Genomic DNA, 15,131 nt, shown 5'->3' on the forward strand with positions numbered 1-15,131 from the left:
AGCTATAAAGGTAATGCCTTGGATCTTGGCAATTGGAAGGCTTGCTAGCCCACTCTTCTTCCCATCCAAGCCTGCTTCACCACGTTTATTTGTTCATGTCTCACTGAACTTAATGTCTCTTTCTCTAGTTGTGTCTGACCGAAGGTAGAGGCTTTAAAATTTTTTTTTAAACTTTCAATTGTGGTAAAATGCACATAACATAAAAGCTACTATCTTAACCATTTTTACATGTACAATTGTGTTAAATACATGCACACTGTTGTGCAACCAATCTCCAGAACTCTCTTCATCTTGCAAAACTGAAACTCTGTCCCCACCACACAACTCTCCATTCCCCATCTCCCCAACCCCTGACCCCAACCCAACTGTTCTTCTTGCCTCAACAATTTGACTACTTCAGGGAACTCATACAGGTAGAATCTGTGTTTCTGTTTTTGTCCCTGGCTTATTGCACTTAACATGCCCTCAAAGTTCATCCATGTTGTAGCATGTGTCAGAAAGTCTTTCCTAAAAAAAAAAAAAAAAAAAAAAGTTCTTTCCTTTTTAAAGCTGAATAAGATCCTAGCTGTATTATGTTGTTGTTCAGTCGCTAAGTCATGTCTGACTCTTTACCACCTCATAGACTGTAGCATGCCAGGTTCCATGGGGTTCTCCAGGCAAGAATACTGGAGTGGATTGCCATTTTCTTCTCCAGGGGAATTGTCCCAGATCAGGGATCAAACTTGGGTCTCCTGCATTGGCAGGCGGATTCTTTACTGCTGAGCCACCAGGGATGTCCCAATTGTATGTATATACCATTTTTATCCATTCACTGGATTTTGTTTATCCATTCATCTTTGATGGACGTGTGGGTTGCTTCCATCTTTTGGGTTTTGGTAAAAATGTTCCTAGAATATGGTTGTGCAGACCATCTTTTCATCACCCTGCTTTCATTTCTTTTGGGTATACACCCAGCATTGCAATTGCTGGATCATATGGTAATTCTATTTTTAATTTTTGGAGAAACTGTCACGCTGTTTTCCACAGTGGCTGCAGCACGTTTCAAGTTTCTGTCATGCTCTAGGGGAGAAAAATTTCCTACTCTAGACTACAGCTGAGGAAAAGGACTGTATGGCCAAGAATGCACATGTCAATTATCACGCTTGATTAGAACATGATTGAAATAATGAAAAGCGTGGAATTGCTAGAACTTGGAGTCATTATAAGCCGCGTGGTCCATTCCGCTCCATTACTGGTGAGCAAGGGGTGGGTGCGGTGGGGGGTAGGGTAACTGTCAGAGGATGAGTGACTTTGTGAAGGTCAAGGGCTGGTTAAGGGAAGACTCAGAGCTGACAACCCGGGCTTTCCAATCTTCAACTTATTGCAAAGGAAATAATTTCAAGTAGAAATATTATGCAATGAAGAACAAGAATTATGAGTGCAGAAATCAAAGCCCGAGATGACCTGTGTTTTGCTTTTGTTTCTATGGCTGGTGTTTAGCTTCCCTGATTGCCTTGGTTGACATTGAAACCGAGCCTGTTTTTCTTGCTGCCGCTGTGGACTGCATCCTGGGCATCCTAGGAGATGGAGCGGGGCGGGGGACACAAAGATCGTGGGTCCGCAGTTAGGATCCACCCAGCGTGGACCGCGACCCTCGGCTCGCCCGCGCGCCAGCCTGGGGCGTCCGCGTGCCGCGCGGCTGTAGCGCCCATCCTGCGGCCTCAAACCCCTCCCGAGCGAGGTGGACGGTGGCTGGCTTCAGTTGTCCCCACGCTCATCGAGAGGGTTCCGGGACTCCCGGCGGGGTGGGTGGGGGAGCCAGCAGCTCCGGTCGTGCCTCCTCCCCGGTCGGGGGCCGCCGAGCCCCTGCGACCTCCCGGGTGGAACCGCGCCCAGTCTCCCCCGCCACAGTTGGGGAGCACCGGGCGCGGCGGAGCGCGGGCTGCGGACCACGGCGGGCACGTGGGCTCGGCCGCAGCGCTGCGCCAGGCACCGGCGCCCCGGCACAGCCCCTGCGGGTGGGGAGAGGGATGCTCCCCCCCCTTTCCACTTTGCACCAGTCCGAGGGAATTTGCGGTCGGTGACGCGCATCCTTAAGCGAGCCACCTGCAGCGCGGGGCGCGCCGCGGAGGGCGGCATCGCAGGGCTGGGCCGGCGCGGCCTGGGGACCCCGGGCTCCGGAGGCCATGCCGGCGTTGGCGCGCCTGGGCGGCCGGCTGCCGCTGCTCGGTAAGGCCCCGCTCGCCCGCTCGAGCCCCCGCGGCCCCCGGCCCCCACCCGGCACGGGCACCGGGCGCGCGCCTCCTCCGTCCCCGCCGCCGCGCGCCTCCCCGCCCCGCTCCGTCCCTCGCTCCCGCGCCCCTCCCCTCTTCCGCGCCCTCCCGACTCGCCCTGAAGTCACCCGCGGCCCCAGCCGGGCCCACCGGGCGTTCTCCTCCCGCTGGTCTCGCGTCGCCGGTCGGGCTCGGGGCCGCAATACCCACCGGCCGTCCCGACCCCCGGGGGGCCTCGCCGAATCGGTGTCTGCGGGGCCCGGGCCGCCCCGCCCGTCCGCCCGCCCGGCGCGCCCGGGTTCTGGGCCAGCCGCCCGAGTCTGCGGCCCCGAGCTGGGCGCCGGGGGGCCGGGACCTCGCGTGCGCCGACCCCGGTACCACAGACTCCTGGGTGGCGTCTCCAACTCTTCTTTTGAGGTTTTGATATCGGGAGTGAACTCTAATGGGAAAAGGCGCCCGGGTTCTCCCTAAAGCGAGTCATCTCGGGTAACGACCCCCCACCCCGCCGAATGTCTACTGGATCAATGAGTAGATACTTTGGGAAATATTATGCAAACGGGATTTACATCTTAAAATACCCGCTGCCCCCTCCTCTTGTACTCGATTTTTATCCTGGCGTTAAACCCCAAGAGGCTTTTCAAGGACTCAGCTGACTGTTCCCAAATAATCTGGATAGCATAATTGTTACCGGGGGGAAAAAAAAGTCCTCTTTAGATCCAGTTCATCTGTTTGGAAAGAGGAGAGGGTTGATTTGCATTTAGGGTGAAGGAGGCAGAGTTTGGGGGGCTAGGAAGCCTCGGATCGTTCCTAGTTCTGCAGCCTTGGGGGACCATTACTCACTGCCCCTGGCCCGCCTGTCCTGCTCTGTCCACGGAGGGAGTCTGACTGTGTCTTCTCCAACTCCCAAATCCTAGCAGTCTGTCTTGCATCTTCTGTGGTCCATGGAGAAAATACTTGCAGTATAGATGTGCAGGAATTATTTCCAGTAGCTTTTGTTTCAAATAATTCAGAATTATAGAGTTGAAAAAAATGAAACATAAGAGGGAAAAGAGTAGAAAAGCATCTTGCATTTCCTAAACATCTCTGTTAATTGGTAAATATGTACATTTTAAATGTACAGTACAATATGTTTTTCAGAGTCTATTACAAAAAGTTAGCTTTCTGTTAATGTGTAACATGAAGTGGTAAGTGGGTTTTTCAGTCACATGCAAAGGCTTTGGGAAAGTATAAACATCAGTACATGCAACTGTATATAAGCTGCATTGAATTCTTTTATATTTCAGGACAATCTCAGAAATTCCTACATCTCTCTCCAGATTTTTCTAAATGGGGCATAATTCACAGATAGCAAATATGCACACATCTTAATAGTACAACTCCATTAGGTTTTATATACACAGTGAGTGAAGTGAAACTCACTCAGTTGTGTCCGACTTTTTGTGACCCCATGGACTATACAGTCCATGGAATTCTCCAGGCCAGAATACTGGAGTGGGTAGCCTTTCCTTTCTCCAGGGGATCTTCCCAACCCAGGGATGGAACCCAGGTCTCCCGCATTACAGGCGGATTCTTGACCAGCTGAACCACCAGGGAAGCCCTTTATATACACAGGTACCTGCCTAATCATTATTTCATAAAGATACAGAGCAATTCAAACTCTACCCCCTCTGATTTACCACCCCCTTGCCTGAGGTAGCCACTATTCTGACTTTTTTTAGAGAGGAAAAAAAGTGGTGTGAATTTTATTAGAATCACGCTGGTTTAGTCACATTTACTATTCTGACTACTGATTCCATGGTTTTTCCTGTTTTTTTGAACAGGAAAACCAAACCATGTAAACCAAACCATTATTATGTGCTTTTTAAATGTTCAGTTTCTTTCACTCAGCATTGTGATTATGAGATTCAACTTTGTTCTTAATAACTGTGGTTTTTTGTTGTTTTTTTTTTTCAATTGCTAGGTGCTTTTTCCTTAGTATGACTAGACTATGCAATCTATCCATTCTATTGTTGAAGAACACTGTATGTGTCTCCAATTTTGTGTAGTGAAGAGTAATAACACTACTGTGAATACTCTTTTACATGTTTGGGGGCAGAAATACTCATTTCTCTTTGGATGATACCCTCAAATCAAATTCCTAGATTATAGAGAGAGGCATATGTTAGTTTTGGTAGATATTGTCCAGCAGTTTTCTGAAATGGTTGCACCAGTTTACCTTCCCACTAACAGCATATGGAGCTCCTTGGCACATCTTTGTCAAGACTTGCCATTACAGATTTCCTTGAATGAAGCAACATAAAGTGAGAGGCTAAAAAACAAGGACTTTAAATGTTAAAAAAGCTCTAACTACCTTGAATTGTCAGATGCAATTCCCATTTCCATTATACTGTAAGCTCTACCTTCAAGAAGAATGATGAGGTTTTCTAAGTAGTGCTTAAAGAATGGACACAGACTCTTCATGGCCCTAATTGCGTTCTGTACTGATCATGGCTAGGAAGAAGATTTTAGGATCTCAGTAACTGTGATAAGTGTTACTTTCATTAGTGCTGGGAAATTCATATTCAGAGCTTTGACCTCCACATTTAGTTGACATCCTTTGATCTTGTTGCTTATCTTACTTTGTTTGCCTGTGACCTGGTAGCCTAAGGGGGACCAACTCAGAAGGAGGTAGACAGAAGGGATGCTCGGTAAAGTTTGGATTGGATGGGGACACCAGACCTGGTGACCTGGTGTTAAGATTCCCTTTCGTCCTAAAAGCCTCATTCTAATCCATGCCATCCTACAAGTTTAGACTGGCTGTTCATTTCTTCTTGGTTACTTTGAATGGATCTGTAATAAATTATCCTCTTAGGTTTCATTATTAACTACTTGGCTCCACTTTTTATAACTAAAAAGGCACTTTCATTAACCCTTTAGTTATCAGTAAAGATTTCGTTCTTGTTGAAGTTTCCTGTTGTTTAGCTGAAGAACAGTCAGGTAATGAGATCTTAAGTATGGGAGAGGAAGACATTTATATTCCAGGGGGTGGAAAAAGATGAAGAGGGAGCCTGCATCAGGAAGAAAAAGAAATTTATTTGACAAACTTTTATTGAACACCTATTTCAGTGCTAGGCACCATGAGGGTACAAAGATGATAAAGATGGGGACGAGGGAACGTACATATAAATAGTTAATTCAATTCTATTTTAAAATTGCATGGTCATTGCCTTTCTCCAAGAAAACATTTCAGCATAAAGTATGCTTTCAGTTAGTTAAATCTTCCAATACAGTTGTCATGATCCATAGATATCTGTAGAAGGAAGATAGCGTGAATCCCAGGATTTTTGTTGCCTACGACTACTTACACATGGATATTACTGGATTTAACGGCTGTGGGAATGAAATGACTCTTTCATTTGAAATTTAAAAAATGGACTGTTCCAGAATGAAATATGGCCATTTATTTTTTTAAGATTCTAGGAAGAAGCAATTTTCCAAATGGTTCTTTGAACAAATTTGTTGGCTGCATTTTCCTCCCCAGAGAGCATCCCTGCTCGATTGAGAAGCCCACAGGATGGCTGAGCTTCATGACTTTCTCTGCAATTCCTTTTATTCCCCTCACCTTTTTCATCCTCTGATGAAACTCAGGAAGCGATGTGACAAGAGCCCTTGTCAGTATTTAAGATTGTGATCTCTCTGAATCTCCAAATAGCCACCAGATATTGCCTTAATCTTTGGGTCAAGATTCTGATTTGGTTTAAAAAAAAAAAAAACAACAACAAATAATCTCAAAAGTATTGTATTTTATCATTGTTCTTGATTTTGAAAAGGACTTTGAAGAGGAGAGGAATAAGAACTTGGGGGGGCGGAAATTGAGGGGCTGGAAACTAGCTTGGCCTCATTTTTAATTTGCTTAGCTTGTTCTTGCCACAATGCTGTACCCTTTGCTATTCACTCCAAAATAGCAAAGTCTTGTGAATTTCACAAGACTGAATAAAGCTTTTGGTTTTCATCAAGATGAGTTTGTGATCTTACTATTTTTCAAATATTGATTTCCAAAAAAGTCTTAGCTTCATCTTAGGTGGCCATAGTTCTATGGCTGAAGGTTTTTCATCAAGCTTTTGGTTTTCATCAAGATGAGTTTGTGATCTTACTATTTTTCAAATATTGATTTTGGTTTTCATCAAGATGAGTTTGTGATCTTACTATTTTTCAAATATTGATTTCCAAAAAAGTCTTAGCTTCATCTTAGGTGGCCATAGTTCTATGGCTGAAGGTTTTTCTGTTGTTTGGGGGTCTGTGAGATTTACGTATATGTGACTGAATTACCTCTATGGCTAGATCATCCTTAAGCCTTCAAGTGATAACAGCTTTTGTAGAACCCTCTGATGATCGTTAGTTGGAATCATGCAATTCTGTTCGATGGGTCCCAACACATGTAGAGGAAATTTAAAAATAATATAAAGTACACACACACTGTTCTTTTGTGGCTAGAGGAATTGCGTAAGATCCAAAAGAGGAACTATTATTATTTTTTTAGGTTAAACAGTAAAAGTATTTTTTCACTGCTGTCATTGTAAGTCCATTGGTGGCCAAGAATCTGCCATAAAATTATTTGCAGCCTACTTTAAAACAGGATATTGTCATTATTTCTTTAAACCATTATGTTTTTTAAAACTTTGATTTATTTATTTTTGGCTGTGCTGGATCTTCCTTGCTGCTCGGGCTTTTTTTCTTCAGTTGTGGCTACTCTCTAGTTGTGGGTGCGCGGGCTTCTCATCACCACGGCTTCTTTTGTTCTAAAGCATGGACTCTAGGCGCTTGAGTTTCAGTACTCGTGGCAGTGGGCTCAGTAGTTGTGGCTCCCGGGCTCTAGAGCACAGACTCAATAGTTGTGGAGCATGGTCTTAGCTGCTCCTCCACATGTGCGTTCTTCCCAGATTAGGGATTGAACCCGTGTCTCCGGCAGATTCGTGACCACCGAGTTACCAGAGAAGCCGCTGCTTTGCTATTTGAGTTACAATGTTCCTAATGTTAGGGGTTCTGTGCTTGGAGGTCATGCAATTGAATATGTTAGGGTGAGCAACACAGTCAGAAAACCTGAGTTCTTTATTCTGGCCAGGAATGTCTCTGCACTTAAGCTCCTCATTTGTGAAAGGGAGATAAGCAATATCTTACTGCTTCTTCAGATAATAACTGTAGAGTGCAGCTTCATCCCTTGTCAGACAGGTGCTTCGCAGAAAGAGAGATGCCTCAAGTTGGGAGGAATCGTCAGGATTTAGTTACAGGGTTTTTCTCCTTGCCTTCTTAGACCCTTGGGAGTACCGTGTGGTCCAGCCAGGTGCCACATGGTTCAGATTCCTGCTCACAGTCTAATGTTGGGGGTGTTGGTGGCACAGTCTAATGTTGGGGGTGTTGGTGGCACAGGGTAAGCATGTAAAAGGAAAACTGCAGTGTAATTTTAGAAATAAGGACCGAGGTTGAGCCTCCAACACAGACTGAGAAAATCAAGCAAAGCTTCCCAGAAGAGGTGATGTCAAATCTTGATTAGAAAGTTAAGACTTAGGTGCTTCCCTAGTGGTCCAGTGACTGAGATTTAGTGCTCCCAATGCAGAGGCCCTGGGTTTAATCCTGGGTTGGGGAACTAGATCCTACATGCCACAACTAACTGTTCACATGCCCCAACTAAGATCCAGCACAGCCAAGTAAATAAATAAAAGAAAGCTAAGACTTGACAGGGGAAGGGGAGAATAAGGACTTTCCAGGCAAACAGGACAGTGAAGAGAACAGTACAGCGGTCAGAATCACGGAGCAGACGGACTCTGTAATTCCATCCTGAGTTGCTGAGGCACAATGTATAAGGCCCCCAGGATTGGGGAATTCTCATCTAAGAAGCTGTCAACTCAGAAAATGAAGCCTGTTCAATGGGTAGCTTCCAGAGGCTCAGATGTGTATGATGTGTAAGGAGTGATGTGATGTGATAAAGGACTTGGATGTTCTCCTGTGGCCCAAGAGGCTCTGGAGGGGGTCCATTGTGTCCTTTAGGGTGTGTGTGTGTTTGTGTGTGTATATTGTGTGTATGTGTGTATATGTGCGTGTGTGTATGTGTGTGTGTATATGTGTGTGTATGTATTTGTATATTGTGTATGTGTGTGTGTATTGTGGGTGTGTATGTGTGTGTGTATATTACATGTGTATGTCTCTGTATTGTGTGTATATGTATGTATATTGTGTGTGTGTTTGTGTGTGTGTTGGTGTGTTATATGTATGAATGTATGTGTATATTGTACGTGTGTTTGAGTGTGTATGTGTGTGTATTTTGTGGGTGTGTATGTGTGTGTATATTTTGTGTGTATGTGTGTCTGTCTCTGTATTGTGTGTATGTGTGTGTATTGGTGTGTTATGTGTATGAATGTATGTGTATGTGTATATAGTGCATGTGTTTGAGTGAGTATGTGTGTGTATAGTGTGTGTGTGTTTGTGTCTGTGTATATTGTGTGTATGTGTGTGTTTGTGTGTGTGTTGTATGTTATATGTATGAATGTATGAGTATATTGTGTGTGCGTTTGAGTGTGTATGTGTGTGTATTGTGGGTGTGTATGTATGTGTTTGTGTGTGTATATTTTGTGTGTATGTGTGTCTGTCTCTGTATTGTGTGTATGTGTGTGTGTTGGTGTGTTATGTGTATGAATGTATGTGTATATTGTGCGTGTGTTTGAGTGTGTATGTGTGTGTATAGTATGTGTGTGTGTGTTGGTGTTTTATGTGTATGAATGTATGTGTATGTGTATATTGTGCATGTGTTTGAGTGTGTGTGTGTGTGTGTGTGTGTGTGTGTAAGGGTTAATTGCTTCCATCAGATTCTTCAGTGTGGCCTGTGACTCAAGAAGGGGTAGGGGCCAGTGCTGTAGGTTGTTCAGGGGTTTGAAGGAGAGGGGTGACGCATGTTGGAGCGCTGCTGTGTATTCCAAAAGGACAGTTTTGGGGTCTGTGTCGAGGATGGGCGTCAGGCAGACAGGCCATGGCAGAGAGGTCAGCGAGGAAGCAGTTGGCAGTCGTCCAGGCCAGACGCGACAAGGACGGGAGTTGGGGCGGTGGTGACAGAGAGGCAGAGCCATGCAGAGATGTGGGGATTATCTGGAGGTCAGAATGTCACGGCTTGGCAGCTGCCTGGATGATGGGAAGTGGGGGAGAGGGAGGAGTTGAAAGTGACTTCTGGCTTTGGGGACAGTGGGTGTGCTGGCACTAACAGAGGAGGGGGTAGGGGGCCGAAGGAAAGGGGGGAGTTCAGTCTGGGCGTAAGGTTCCTGGGGGCCGCCCAGATATGTAGCCGCACACATAGGAGCTATGGATTTGGAGCTCCTGAGCAAATGGACTGTCGTTTACTAAAATCATGAGAAAGAGCAGACACTGGCGAGGATGACAGCGATGAGAGTATCCCAGGTGCGAGGAAGAGCACACGAGTCTCCTTCCCTGGACTCGCACTGACCACTCCTGGCTCCGCTGACCCCGTGTATATGGGGTGGGAGAGTTCCTCACACCAAGCAGTTCTTGGGGCACCAATTGGATGTCCGACAGTTTAACTCAATTCTGACACTCTCTCCCCAGAGATAGCATCAGACCCCACAGGTTAAGGGCTCAGAGCCCTCTTGACCCCCATCAGATGTCAGCGTCAAGTCCAGGTGGCCACCAGCACAGGCTGTAAGTCAGAGGTTCCCAGGACCCCCTCCTTGAGTTTGATGACTTTGCTGGAACAGCTCACAGAATTCAGAAAAACAATTTGCTTGCTAGATTACCAGTTTATGATGAAAGGATATAACTCCAGGATAGCCAGGTGGAAGAGATACAGAGGGCAAGGCAAGGGGTGTGGGGAGGGCTTGGAATGTCATCCAGTTCCCCAACCCAGAAGCTCACCGGATCTCTCAGTTCAAGAATTTTTATAGAGTTTAATTAGCACACGCCCCTCCCTGTTTGCCCAGAGGTCAGTTTTCAGCCTCACCCCTCCAACCTCTGGATCTTTCTTGGGACAACCCCAGCTCCTGGGGCTGCAGAGGCGACCCGCCCTAAGTCACCTTGTTAGCATAAGCTCAGGAGTGCCCAAAAGGGGCTCGTTGTGAATAACAACAGACACCCCTGTTGCTCAGGAAATTCCAAGGATTTTAGGAGCTTTGTGCCGGAAAGAGTGCTTCCCAGGTGGTGCAGTGGTAAAGAACCCACCTGCCAATGCAGGAGACACAGGTTCAATCCCTGGATTGGGAAGATCCCCCAGAGGAGGAAATGGCAACCCACTCTAGTATTCTTACCTGGAGAGTCCCATGGACAGAGGATCCCCGGGGGCTACAGTCTGTGGGGTCACAAAGAGTCAGACACGACTGAGCACGCATGCATGGTGCTGAGAAAGACCAAATACATTTTGATCTAAGGCCAAGTATATTTATTATACCACATGGGTCTACTGTCTTCTTTTACCAAATTAGGAAAGTTGGGACCCAAAGAGGTCAAATGACTTGCTGAAGTTCAGGGTTATCACAGCAGGTAACTGGCTCCTAAAACACCTGGCTCTGAAAACCAATGGGACTTGTGTCCAAGAGACCCTAGCAAGCAAAGAAACAGTTTGTAAAGGGTTGGCAAAGACTCACTGTGTCTATACCCCCAGGCTCAGTGCTGAGTCAGCAGACAGAAACATCCTTCTCCCAGTCTTTTCCTTAAAGAGGCCTATTTGGAAAAAAAAAAACACTTTTATTGAAATATAGTTGGTTTACAATGCTGTAGTAGTTTCTAGTGAACAGCCAAGCAATTCAGTTATACATGTGTGTATATACATATTCTTTTTCAGATTTTTTCCACTATAGGTTATTACAAGATAATGAACATAGTTCCCTCTACTATACAATAGAACCTTGTTGTTTTTCTCCTTTATATATAGTAGTGTGTATCTGTTAATCCCAAGCTCCTAATTTATCCCTACCCCAGCCTTCACCTTTGGTAACTGTAGTTTGTTTTCTATGTCTGAATCTGTTTTGTAAATAAGTTCATTTGTACCATTTTTTAGATTCTACATGTAAGTGATACCATGTGATATTTGTCTCCCTCTGTCTCACACTTCACTTAATATGATAATGAGTAGGTCCATCCATGTTGCTGCAAATGGCATTATTTCATTCTTTTTTATGCCTAAGTAATATTCTACTGTATATGTATACCTCATCTTTATCCGTTTCTCTGTCGATGGGCATTTAGGTTGCTTATGTGTCTTGGCTATTGTAAATAGTGCTGCTATGAACATTATGGTGAATGTATCTTTTTGAATTATCATTTTGTCCAGATATATGCCCAGGAGTAGGATTGCGGGATCATATGGTCACTCTGGTTTTTGTTTTTGGCCATTCCATGCAGCTTGCAGAATCTTAGTCCTCCAACCAGGGATCAAACCCAGACTCCTGAGAGTGGAAGCATGAAGTCCTAACCACTGGACCACTGGAGCATTCCCTCTATTTTTATTTTTTTAACAAACCTCCATACTGTTCTCCATGGTGGCTGTACCAATTTAAATTCTCACCAACAGTATAGAGGGGTCCCCTTTTCTCCATACCCTCTCCAGCATTTATTATTTGTAGACTTTTTGATGATGGCCATTCTGATTGGTGTAAGATGACACTTCAGTGAAGTTTTGATTTGCATTTCTCTAATAATTAGCGATGTTGAGCATCTTTTCATGTGCCTATTGACCATCTGTATGTCCTCTTTGGAGAAATGCCTATTTAGGTCTTCTGCCCATTTTTGATTGTTTTTAAAGAGGTCTGTTTTCAGCCTAATTTAATATACATCTAGGAGCTGACTGCAATTCTGCCTGAGCCTGGGGAGGCTAGATGCACCATTTACACATTTCCCCTCTCATATCTCTCTGAAAGGAGCTTATACATGTATCTAAAACTGTGGCCTTTGTGACTGCCACCCAGAGGACACATTCCTTGATCTGGTGGCCAGCAGGACTTGCATTTGTGGGTCCCACTGGCCTGCAGTGAACAAAGAAGCTGTTATTAACTGACTATACTTTAGGGCTCAGTGCAGAGAAAGCAGACAGAAACACTAGCTCCCATTCTTTCCCCAAAAGAGGTCTGCTTGTGTGTTTTAAAAGCCACTGCCTGAGAGTCCAGCTTCATTGTGCATCTAGGTACTAATTGAGATCTTCCCTTTGTTGTCATTGTTTTTCAGTTGCTAAGTTGTGTCTAACTCTTTGAGGCCCCTTGGACTGCAGCACACCAGGCTTCCCTGTCCTTCACTATCTCCCAGAGTTTACTCAAACTCATGTCCGTTGAGGCAGTGATGCCATCCAACCATCTCATCCTGTCAGCCTCTTCTCCTCCTGCCCTCAGGCTTTGCCAGCATCAGGGTCTTTTCCAATGAGTCAGTTCTTCACATCAGGGGGCCAAAGTACTGGATCTTCAGCTTCAGCATCAGTCCTTCCAATGAATAATCAGGGTTGATTTCCTTTAGGATGGATTGGTTTGATCTCCCTGTGGTCCAAGGGACTCTCAAGAGTCTTTGCCAGCACCACAATTGAAAAACATCAATTCTTTGGCACTTAGCCTTTTTTATGGTTCAACTTTCACATCCATACATGACTACTGGAAAAACCATGGCTTTGACTATATGGACCTCTGTCAGCAAAATGATGTCTCTACTTTTTAATGTGCTGTCTAGATTTGTCATAGCATCCAAGGAGCTATCGTCTTTTAATTTCATAGCAGTCACCGTACCCAATGATTTTGGAGCCCAAGAAAATAAAATCTCCTCCCCTTTAGGACACTAGCAAATCATGACACATCCTTACTACTGGGAGCCAATAAGCACAAAAAAAGTAATTTGAGAAACCACCAAGAACTAAGCCTGGGTGGAAGGATGAGATTTCTTCTACAAGAGGCTATTCTGTGAAGACTGGGATAATATGGCTGTTTTATCTAATCCACAGAAACCAACACAGATAATCAAAGATGAAGAAAGAAAGGAGCGTGTTCCAAACAAAAGAATAAGATAAAACTCCAGAAACAAACCTTAGTGAACTGGAGATAAGTGATTTACCTGTAAAGAGTTCAAAGTAGGACTTCCCCGGTGGTCCACTGGTTAAGAATCCTCTTGCCAAAGCAGAGCATGTGGGTTCTTCCTGGTCCGGGAAGATTCCGCATGCTGTAAGGCAACTGAGCCCATACGTCACAACTACTGAGCCCATACTCCAGAGCCTGTGTGATCCAGCAAGAGAAGCCACTGCAATGAGAGGTCTGATAACCACCACTAGACAGTAGCCCCCACTCTCTGCAACAAGACAAAGCCCGCAGGCAGCAAAGAAGACCCAGCGCGGCCAAAAATAAATAAATAGATAGTTGTTTTTTAAAAAAGAATTCAAACTAAGAGTCATAAAGATGTTCACTGATGCTCCCTGAGAACAATACATGAATTAAGTGAGAATTCCCACAGAGAGAGAAAGCTTAAGAAGAATACGATAACTGAAAAATTCAGAAAAGGAGTTCACCAGCCGACTGGATGTAGTGGAAGAATTACTGAGATCAAAGACAGAGCAGTGGAATTCATCCAATCAGAGGAGCAATAAGGGAAAAAAGAAAAGAGTGAAGACAGTTTAAGGGACTTAAGAGATACCATCAAACTAAACTAATAGTCACATTATAGGGGTCCCAAAAGACGAAGAGAAAGAGAAAGGGCACAATATTTATTCAAAGAGATAATGGCTGAAAAATCCCCTCATCTGGGGAAAAGCAACAGACATCCAGGTCCAAGAAGTCCAGAGACTTCCAGATAAGGTGAATGTAAAGAGACCTCCTGAGACACGTTATAGATACACTGTCAGAAACTAAAGACAAGGAGAAAATCTTAAAGGCCTCAAGAAGTAACAACTTGTTTTATACAGAGGACCCTCTGTAGTACTATCAGCAGATTTTTCAGCAGAGACTTTGTAGGCCAGAAAGGAATGGCATTATATATTTGAAAATCTAAAAGAAAAAAAAAAAAAAAAAAAAAAAACAGCTAACCAAGAATACCTGGCAAACTGTCCTTCAGCAATTTTTTGAAAACTACTTATTTATTTTATTTATTTGTCTGTGTTGGGTCTCAGTTGCAGCATGCAGGATCTTTTTCATTTCAGTGCATGGACTCTCTGGTTGTGGTGGTTGGCTCACTAGTTGTGCGACGTGGACTCCAGAGGGCACTGGCTTCAGTGGTGGGGCTAGCAGGCTTAGTTGCTCCGAGGCACGTGGGATCTGCCCAAACCAGAGATCAAAGCGGTGTCCCCTATATTGGCTGGTGGATTCTTAACCACTGGACCACCAGGGAAGTTCCTAATCGGTTTTAAAGACACACACAGACTAAAAGTAAAGGGATGGAAAAAGATACTGCATGCTCATGGAAACCAAAAAAAGTAGAGATATCTATACTTACATCAGACAAAATAGACTTTAGCCAAAGACTGTCATAAGAGGTAAAAAGGGTCAATGGAAAAGAGGGTCACCCAGTAGAGGATATGGCATGTGTGAATATTTATGCACCTGACATAGTAGCACCTAAAGAAATTAAGCAAATAAGCAAATGCTAACAGACCTGAAGGGAGAAATAACAGTGCAATCACACAAAGGGGATTCAGTACGCCAGTTTCAACAAAGGATAGATCATCTAGACATAAAATCAATAAGGAAACATCTAAACTACCATGTTAGACTAGGTGGACCTAACAGAAATTTACAGAACATTCCATCTAACAGCAGTGAATATTCTCCAGGATATTTCTGATCACAGTGGTATGAAACCAGAAATCAGCTACAAGAAGAAAACTGGGAAATTCAAAATTATGTGACAGTAAAACAGCATTTGCACGTTTTGTATCTCTATGTC

General features: G+C 44.5%; 1 protein-coding gene across 1 annotated transcript in view; it reads left to right on the forward strand.

The window, feature by feature from the left end:
* The first annotated feature begins 2,124 nt into the window (after positions 1 to 2,124).
* Positions 2,125 to 15,131, forward strand: part of FLT3 (fms related receptor tyrosine kinase 3) — a 67,135-nt gene continuing 54,128 nt past the window's right edge. Inside the window, exon 1 of the mRNA XM_061133193.1 lies at positions 2,125 to 2,208. Within this exon, the coding sequence (XP_060989176.1) occupies positions 2,166 to 2,208 (43 nt within the window). The 5' untranslated portion in view covers positions 2,125 to 2,165. The remainder of the gene's footprint in view (positions 2,209 to 15,131) is intronic.

The sequence above is a fragment of the Dama dama genome, chromosome 30 (assembly GCF_033118175.1).
Source record: "Dama dama isolate Ldn47 chromosome 30, ASM3311817v1, whole genome shotgun sequence".
NCBI classification, from domain to species: domain Eukaryota; kingdom Metazoa; phylum Chordata; class Mammalia; order Artiodactyla; family Cervidae; genus Dama; species Dama dama.